Consider the following 10,580-nt stretch of genomic DNA (forward strand, 5'->3'; position numbering starts at 1 on the left):
ATTAATTATGCTTATGAGTTATATAATATTTGTTTGTATGTATGTGGAGAGAAGCAACTTTTTTCCAGGATTCCATGCCCAATGCCAAGCCATTATGAAATTAATGCGACTACCTAATATTATTGACGGATTGAATGGTTATTGAAGACAAAGTAATAGGCATATAAGGATTTTACTGCAAACTGGACTTAGGTAATTTGGGTCCACTTGATCAGACCCAAAATCATACTGCGCAAATTAGTACTATATTCAAGTTGTAGCAGAAACCCAGCAACTGGGGTAGAGGAAGGTGGCTTCTTATTTATTACCATCTGCTCTTCTACATAGTACTAGCATGCATTTGCATTGGCTTTTGGGTCCTTTAAACTAGAAACTTTGATTAAACTAATAGAAAAGATCTGGCTTCTTTTCTTTTGATAGATAATATGTAATGATTAACAAGTTATCATTAAAATTTTAATATTTTAATGTTGGGTGATCTGTAAAGTATTTTGTTATACTGATTTAATGACTGAATCGAGCATTGAAGTAACATAGGTAATTTTGAAGGGGCAGTGTCCACTGAATGGGATGCTGCAACATTTCAAACCCAGAAATTTAAATTACACCTTGTAGTTATCTTACCACTATGTGTTAAGTTTGTAGGCCTTTTCCATCATCAAAGTAAGTAAGTTTGTAGGCCTTTTTTCTGTTCTCTAGCCCAAGTAGACTCTTTTTGGGCCTTCTAAGTAGAAAATCAGCTTAAGAGTATAATAACGACGTGTCCAGCTTCAATATAGACCATGGGCTATCTAAAAGACAAAGAAAAAATGCCAACAAATTGGAATAACAAAGGCATAGGAAATTGGGTTTTCAACCCACCAAGAATCTTCCAACTCTGACAGTCTCAAGAGGACATCCAAATCCTTTATACGTGTATATTTTTTTCTTACAAATTAATACATATTTAATTTTAATTTTTTTTCTCTCTCACAAAAGGATTACTGGTTTAAGTTTTTTCCTTTCTTTCTCTCTCTTATATTTGCTTTTTCCTCTTTCTGCTTGGGTTTCTTTGATATTGAATTTGGTTTAATGGGTATGGCATGTCATACAAACTTTGCAAACAATGGTCGCTTCTTTTTGTCATTCAATTGTGATGAGATGAAAAAAAAAGGGTGTTTTGCTCGATGTTTAAGCAACACAAACGGTGAATTGTGATCCCTCAAAGATTGGCGCTGGTAATGTGATCCAGTCATGTCAGTACCATAGTGTTAATTATTGCAGAATTCACTGTCAATGATACTGCACCAAAACCTTCCATGGTACACGCTCAGACGCTAATGTTTGTTTGTTTCTAATTAAAACCACTCAACATATGGTTCTAATGGAATTACATCAATGATTTGTTTTTGCAAGGCAAAAAGAGCAAATCCACTGGAGGTGAGAAGGATACTGATCTGTCAAAAAAACCCAAACAGCAAGAGGAAGAGGAAATATGAGAGAGAAAGAAGAAAAAAGTTTAAAGGGGTAATCCTTCTGTGAGAGAGAAAGCAACCGTTCTCTTAGAAGAAGAGTATCCGAAGAAAGCAAGAAAACATGGCAAGGCCTAAGCACGTTTCTCACGATATCATAGATCAGATTCTCTCATGCTTGCCGGTCAAGTCTCTGGTGAGATTCAAGCACGTCTCCAAGTCATGGAGCTGTTTCACCTCTAGCCCTGCTTTCATCAGAAACCACATCTGACGAGCATCATCGCTGGACCCTGAAATCACTGATCAAAAGATTCTTATATAAAAACCTGATGGATTCAGGTTCATAAACTCTGAACCATCGCACGTCCCTGCTTCCGTAAGCCTGCGTTTTCCACCACTAACAACACCTGATATTAATGATCATGTCCAATTCTTCGGTTCGTGCCATGGGTTGGTATGTTTAGGCACCGGCAACCACAGGCATGTGGTTTTGTGGGACCCATCAACCGGGGACTCCAAGACGTTGCCAGATTATTATAATATCATACCAGTTCCAGCTATTTGGAATTGTTTTGGGGGTCTTGGTTATGTCCCATCCTCCGATGATTACAAAGTGCTTCTAAGTGATGGTTCGCTGTTTCTGATCTTCTCCTTGAGAAAAAATTCGTGGAGACGTGTACGAGTACGCTACGGGCTTCGTTTACGTACTAACGGGGTTTATAGCAATGGAGGTCTCCACTGGAAGAATTTCGGCGATAATAGAATTTTTCGTTTTGATTTAAAGAGGGGGATGTTGCATAGATTGCCAGTACCTTATCTTGAAGAGGTCAACTTATACAAAGCCAGTTTATTTAGAGTCGGAGAAAGACTTTGCTTTGCTTGCATGAAACCGCTTACACATGACCATGTTATTGAGTTCTGGGTGATGAAGAAATATTGCGTTAAGGAATCTTGGACAAAGATACATAGGGTTCCCAAGTTTGATCAATGGATTCGTTTCTGGAACTCCTTTTTCTGCATTTCAGGAAGCAAAGATTTCAGAACTCTAGCTGGTACACGACACCAAATTACAACGGATGATGGTATGTTTTGCAATGATCCAAGTCGGTGTGGAGGCGGGAGTGCTCGTGGTCATCCGCACCGATGGGAAGCAATTGCATATACGGAAAGTCTAGTTTCACCTCATCTCGGTAATTAGCCTAGCAGGTACGACAGGAGAATTTATATACATGATAAACATCTTTTCCATCTTCACAAAGATAAAATCATTTCTGAACGTTGCTTTACTCTTCTATTATCTTCACAAAGATAAACAGAAAAAATCAAATAACCAAGTAGATGAACTAGAACTGGTTTTTTAAGTAAAAAATGACTTACACCAACATGATCATGCCTGGAGCAAGACCCTTGTATGATGAATAGTTTGTTTAAGCATATGCCTGCTACGTTCTCCTTCCTCTAGTTAATGAGAAGTGGAAGAGAGTCATAGTTTTTCTTCTGCTGCAACATTTCAAACCCAGAACTTTAAAATAGACTATGTAGTTTTCTTACCATTGCATGTTAAGTTTGTAGGTTTTTTCATCACCAAAGTAAGTTTGTAGGCTTTAATTTTTTCCTGTTGACCTTTCCTTCATGTTCTTGCTATTGGTTTACTGTAATATCTGTCCCAAGTAGCCTCTGTTTTTTTGAACAAAAATCTTCTGCCCCATCTTTGTGCCTCCGTTCCCTGCCCCATGAATAAATTTTTGTTAAGTATCTACTTGACATTTGTAATGTGAAATATATTATTCCTGTATCCAAATAAAAAGGAAAATTAAAAACTATCAGTGAAAAAAATAAAACTAAAAACTAGTCATCCAATCATTTTTTTTTTTGCTCAATCAATAGTGACTTTCTTAAACTAAATGATGAGAAAGATTGATAATATAGGAACTATTAAGAAACCCAATCATGATGACAAAGTTGAACTATGGTGACTAAGGAGGAATTAATATTCTCAAAAAACATGCACGCGTGCATGTAAAGCAGAAACTTCCCAGGACAGTTAATAATCTTAATTCATTTGTATTCTCAAATTCTTTACCAGCCAGGTAAGTTCTTTTGAAGAGTGTGGAAAACCTAACAATTTTCAAGATGGATACTGATCTAATTAAAGGTAGAAAAGAAATGAGTGAAATTGAGGCCTCTTCAAGTGGTTTTCATTCAAGCTAAGTTGGTAACGTTGAGGCTTGTTGCTCTTGTAGTATAACTAGATATTCATGGAACACAAGTGCTAACACGTTTGTGATTAACTATTTAAAAAAATTAATAAAAATCTTTCTATTTGGTTATAAGAGTAACTTATCATATAACGAGGGAAAAAGGAAATAACAACATTTTCACACTAACATTAAGAAGAGGAAATAGAAAGTGAGGGAAGGTTGGCTACTAAGTCTGATAAAACTTCAAACTTATTATTTTTTTTTTCAAAGAAAGGAAGAAAAATAACATCAAGTTTGCGTAACAATATATACATTATATATATATATATATATATATATATATATGTATGTATATATATATATATATATATATATATATATGTANTTATATCTATATATATATATATATTATATATATGTATGTATATATATATATATATATATATATATATGTATGTATTAAGCAATGTTCTGTGATCTAAGCACCATTCACTCCATTTTAAAGTAAAAGTTATATCTTAATCCTAAATGTGCAAAACTAGATGAGGAGAATACATTAACCTTGTTCAATAATAGCAAATGAAATTTAAAGACAAACTCCAACACTATGCTCTCACTCAACTTAAAATTACCTCCAGACACTTTGGAATATTAACGTAATTACCAAAAACAAAAGTAAAAGGTTTGGACTTGTTGAGTCAACTTTATCTACCAAAAATCTTTACATTTATATAATCAATGCAGGATGTTGGTTAATAGCATCCATGTTGAATTTGTTAAGTAGATTTTACTTTTACAAGAGTTATGTATACTAATTAAACCTTTGACAATTAACATGTTGGTACTATACTTGGCTATATATACACTACAATGTATAAGGTGTGAATATTTTAATGAGTTCATTACCCATTCTAGAATTGAAATAATGCTTTGGCATAGTGAGGTATGGGATGTTTCTTGTAATGAGAGTATTCCTTTTGGACCTTACCAGGGAAAAGATCATGCTTGCATCAAAATCAATGTTCTGGAAGCCCAAATAGAGTGCTCAATGCCTAAATTAAACTTAAGAGTAGTGAGTCTATCGGCTATCCGTAACTCACTTATCTTTTTATGTTTTTTCTCTTCCAATCACTTATCTTTTAATGATTTTTCTTTTACCTTAACCCGAATCCAGGAAAAGACTCTTTGGGCATTCCTTTTTATCAATGAAATATTCGTCGAGACTTGTGACCTTGATGATGGCAGCCTCAAGATCAGGATTCCTGAAGCACCGGCGGCCCTCTTCCGAAGCGTCATTTTCCGTGTTGAATCGTCACCAAAAGGGTAGGGGAAAAAGCAGCGGATTGGGGTGATGAAAGCCCTTTCTCTCCTCTCTATTTTAGCCCTGTGGTAGTTGCAAACTTGTATTGCCCCGTACTTCTTTTATTGTTTGTTACGACTTTTGGTTCAAAACAATTGGACAAGTGGAAATGGCCAACAACAGAGGAGCAGCCACATTGCCGGCTAATGGGATCAGTGGCAGCGATTTGGCCATGATTGGCTGTCTCGTCCATTTGTTATACAGTTTCACAGCAGCAGATCAGTATTATTGAATTTTGTTTGGACCGTTGCTGCACGTTTGCCTTATGCATTCATGCTTTTTTTTTATTATTTTTTTCTTATCATTTTCTCTCATCTTATAATTATCTTTTCATGATTTTTATTTTAAAACGAGGGAAAAATCATTAAAAGATTAGTGATTGGAAGAGAAAAAAATAAATATATAAATGATGGGAGGAAGAGTTTTTAATTTTATATTTTTTCATTGATAGTGTTTAATTTTACTATATGTTTGAATACGGAAATAATATATTTTATATTGCAAACATCGAGTAGACCCTCCACAAAAATTTACTCATGAGACAGAGAAGGGGGCAAAAATTTATTCACCATCGGTAGTACAATTCTGGCTTTTACCAACACGAAATAGAGACGCAAAAACCATCCCACTTAAATTCCTTCACTCCATGATTTTCAAAGAGAAACAATGCCCTCTCCCTACGTTGAGGCTTTGTACCTATCACCAGACACATGTTAATTCTTTAATCCTGTTTGAGAAATCACACTGTTATTGTACATAGAATAATAATTATAAAATTAATTAATGATAATATTCCCTTAAAAATTCTATAGATTATTTATTTAAGCAGCCTAATAAACTTATATTTCGCTTAGCATAATAAATCAGGTTCATGATCGACTAGGTGCACCGCTCTTGGTGCCCTTAGTGCATTTCAATGCATCTTCTAATAATTTGTAATATTGTTTTTCAAGTACTAATTAATGAACTATAGTCTATATTAATTAATGATATGTATACAACACATATGTAATTTTCAAGGCTAGAGTGTTTGGACATTCGGATTGCATTTGAACTTGCCAGCAACCGCAAAGTCAAGTTCATACAACGCCCAAACCAATGCTGCCGAGGACACAGCCACTGGCAACGGCCCAAACATCCACAACAACAAAGGAAATGAAATGCAGAGCACACGGTTTCCGATGACAGCCAAAGCGAACCCTCGTTCGAATATCGTTTGTGTGTAGGCAGGAGAAGATGAGCACTCGTCATAGGAAGCATTTATCAAGAAATTGGCATCAATCAGGTATCCGAGGGCCATGGAGCTGCATAAGAAGCTAACCAACAGAAACAGTGATGCCGAACCATACTTTAGAGGATAGATCCTAGCAGAATGTGACCCGAAAACCTCACTGTTAAAAAGACGGCTGGCATTGTATGTGTTGTTGGTCAAAGCAACCAATGATAAGTTAACCAGAATGGCTATTGAAGCAGTGAGGATGGTGGTCATTAGAGTGTTTCTCAAGCTTTGGACTGCCAACATACCCTTCTTATCATCACCCTGCAATCATGCATGTATAGGGGAGTCAACATGCTAGGGTTACTAATTATAAAAGAGATTCATTAATTCTATATATCGTTGGTAAAAATATCCCAAATTTACCTGTTTTATGTCTCCAAACCATGCTTTCCTCCTCAATTTGTCAACTCCAAATTTGGTACTGGAAGGTTTTTGCCTGGAGCTCTGCCAAAGATAGGCATGGTAACCAAATGTGAGGAAGAGACTCGAGGGAATCAAAAAAGAGTCTAGATACAGGATGAATCCCATTTTTCAGTAGAATGTAGGAATTAAGCTACGGTTGGTAGCCATATATATAGACTATTTATGAGGAGGCTAGCTGGACAGCAACTTCTCTTTCATCTAAGGCCATGAACTGACAGTGGAATTTAGGTCGCGATGTAATGGAATTGCATCATCCTTCCGCAGTAGGTGGGCTTAATTTATTAATTATGGAGTACATGTCAACGGACATTTAGTATGAGACGTGCAAGAGACCCAAGGAACCTTTTTCTTAAGGGTAGGTTTTAGTGGCATGTCCACTAATAGCAAACTAAGTTACCGAATGTCCCATGCACATCGTTCGTGTCAAAATATGCTTTGACTTGGCCGTACCTGACAAATTAAGGCAAAAATATCTCTTAGTTTTTTTTCAAAAAATAAAATTTATACAAAAAGCTTTTTTTATTTTTCTTTTAGAGAAGGATCAAATCCAAATTCTATTTTTTTAAGCTTATATGTTCATTTGCAATGAAGAAAGTAATATCCCGATCGATGAAAACTTCCTTAGATACTAAGCAAGGTTGCATCTGTCAATTTAAAGTATAATTAAAAATATGTACAATTAGAAATATATTTATGTATTGCACATCAAAATAATAATACATGTTGTAATAATTGTGTTTATTACATTTTTTATTGGTCAAAAGATCTATCTGGTCCATATACTCTTTAATTTTATTCAATTTAGTTCCTATACTCAAAATTGAAGCAATTTAATCCTTTATTTTAGGAATTGCTTTAATTTAGTCTTTTTCTCTAATGACATCCAATTTTGTCATTAAAAGAGATAGTTTCAGCACTGACATGACAAATTTTGATAACGTGGTGTTGAGATGATGATGTGGTATGCAACATGGCACCGACGTGATGACGTGACAATGGCACATGTCACTAATATGACGACATGGCAAATGCTAACGTGGCATTGACACGCTGACATATTAGTGCCACATGGTAGATTAAAAAATTTTCAAAACAAAAATTTTGCCACATCGTATGAATTAAATTGAACAAAAATATATAGTATAAAAATTAAATTGAACAAAATTGAGATATTGAGAGATTAAAGTGAAAAAATTATATGAAAAATACAAATCTTTAAGTAAATTATTAATATACTTATTAGTAAACCAAATATTTAAGTGTAAAAGATTATGATGTTAAAAATATATATATAAATATTTTCTTACTTAATTATTTGATTCTAGAATATGTACATTAATTTATTTTTTTTACAAAAATGAAGTTTGAATTCTCCTTCTATAAAAAAAATTTCATACCTAAAGTCAAATTTAGATGAATAACTTGTATTACGTTAAAACAAAGAAATATAAAAAAACTAAATAAATTTTTTTTCTTTTATTTATAATAGTGTAAAAATTTAAAATTTATTTAACTTAGTTTTTAACTTGAGCTGAACTAAAATTAGCAAAATAAGTTGATTTGGTTTTTTCTTTTGAAAATAACTCCTTATTTGGATTCCAACTTAAGCAGGTTAGAACAAGGAATTATTTTTAAAAGAAAAAACCAAATCAACCTATTTCACTAATTTGAACTCAACTTAAGTTAAAAACTAAGTTAACTAAATTTTAAATTTTTATACTATTATAAATAGAAGAAAAAAGAATTTATTTGGTCTTTTAGATATTATTTTATTTAAACGTAATGCAAGTTATTAATCTAAATTTGACTTCAGATATGAAATTTAAAAAAAAATTCTATAGAATAAGAATTCAAATTTAATTTTTGTAAAAAAAATAAATTAATGTACATATTTTAGAATTAAATAATCAAGTAAAAAAATATTTATATATATTTTTTAACACTATAAATCTTTTACACTTAAATATTTGGCTTATTAATAAGTATATCAATAATCTACTTAAAGATTTATACTTTTCAAATATTTTTTTTTAATTTAGTCCCTCAACATCTCAATTTTGTTCAATTTAATCCATGTATTACATATTTTTGTTCAATTTAGTCCTTATTATGTGACAGAAATTTCTTTTTTGAAAATTTTTTTGATCTGTCATGTGGCATTGACATGTCAATAGTATTGCCACATCATTATATTCGTGCCATGTGGTATTGCCACATCATCATGTCAGTGCCACGTGACATGCCATATCATCATCTCAACGCCACATAATCAAAATGTGCCACTTATGCACTAACGTCATCCTAGTTAATGGTAAAATTAGATGTCATTAAAAGAAAGGACTAAATTGAAGTAATTTTTAAAATCAATGAACTAAATTGCTTCGATTTTAAGTACATGGACTAAATTGAACAAAATTAAAGAGTACAGAGACTGGATAAGGCTTTTAACATTTTTTATTCTATAACTTTTGATAGGTAAGGACTAAAACAAGTCTATGTATTAAAAATTACATATTACAAAATGTTATAGTCGGTAGTAGAAAATGTAAAGCAATATTACGATAATTTATAATTTTATATATTGATTGTTAAGCAAGGCTGCATCTGTCAATTTAAAGTACAACTAGGAATATATTCGTGCATTGCACACGGAGACACTAATATATGTTGTAATGGTTGTGTTTATTATATTTTTCATTCTATAACTTTTTGTAGGTGAGGACTAAAGCAAGTCCATGTCTTAAAAAAAAACATATTACAAAATCTTATAGTCGGTAGTAGAAAATGTAAAGCAATATTACAATAATTTATAAGTTTATATATTGATTGTTAAGTAAGGCTACATCTGTCAATTTAAAGTACAACCTGAAATATATCCGTGCGCTGTACACGGAGACAATAATACATATTGTAATAGTTGTGTTTATTATATTTTTCATTTTATAATTTTTTGTAGGTGAGGACTAAAGCAAGTCTATGTACTAAAAATTACATATTACAAAATATTATAGTCAATAGTATAGAAAATGTAAAACAATATTACAATAATTTATAATTTTATATATTGATTGTTAGCTTAGTTACAAAAAGCGATGTCCGTAAATAAAAGCCAGTATAAAGCTTTGGCAAAGCTCCACAAAAGATGCATTATTTTGTGTCTTTTTGAGGTAGTGTGTTAATGTTCTGTCAATATTCTAAATATATATAAAAAATATAGTGATAGTGTGCAATAAAACATAAAATTTTGTGACTAAACAATTATTTAAAATTAATAGTAACTAATATTAGGCTCGGAACCATAGAACTTCAGATCAAGGATATTGGGTATTTTGTTGAAATCATAGCACTACAAAATAGGATATCATGCATTATAATTGCAACTATAAGACCTCAAATCAAGGATATCAAGTGTTATACTTGGAAATGTAGCATTACAAATTAAAAATATAATTAAGCAGTATCAAAGATATCATATATTATGCTTGGAACCATAGTACCCCAGATTAAAGATATCAAGTATTAAGCTTGGAAGCGTAGCACTACAGATCAAGGATATCAAGTATAATGATTTGAACTGTATCACTATAGATCAAGAATATCAAGCATTATACTTCGTACCATAACACTCTATATTATGGATATTATATATTATGCTTGGAATTGTAATACTAAATATCAATGATATTTAGTGAATATCAAGTACATATCATGACATAGCACTTCATGAACGATGACACAATACATAAACCATTTCGCTTAAATTAAAGCATATCCATCATATGGCTGTCCTGCAATATGCTATTGAAAGTTACTGCACACGCATGTTATTATGTTTTTATGTTACTCAAGATTCAAAATTAGTCAAT

At 32.3% G+C, this 10,580-nt stretch overlaps 1 protein-coding gene across 1 annotated transcript; it reads right to left on the reverse strand.

Moving 5' to 3' along the window:
• Nucleotides 5,988–6,819, reverse strand: LOC18602208. The gene is made up of 2 exons (XM_007033453.2): nucleotides 6,655–6,819; nucleotides 5,988–6,552 (listed from the first exon to the last, which is right to left on the reverse strand). Exons 1-2 carry the CDS (start codon nucleotides 6,817–6,819, stop codon nucleotides 6,034–6,036), a joined length of 684 nt encoding a protein of 227 aa, XP_007033515.2. The 3' UTR covers nucleotides 5,988–6,033.

This window comes from Theobroma cacao, chromosome 4 (genome assembly GCF_000208745.1).
Source record: "Theobroma cacao cultivar B97-61/B2 chromosome 4, Criollo_cocoa_genome_V2, whole genome shotgun sequence".
Lineage (NCBI taxonomy): Eukaryota > Viridiplantae > Streptophyta > Magnoliopsida > Malvales > Malvaceae > Theobroma > Theobroma cacao.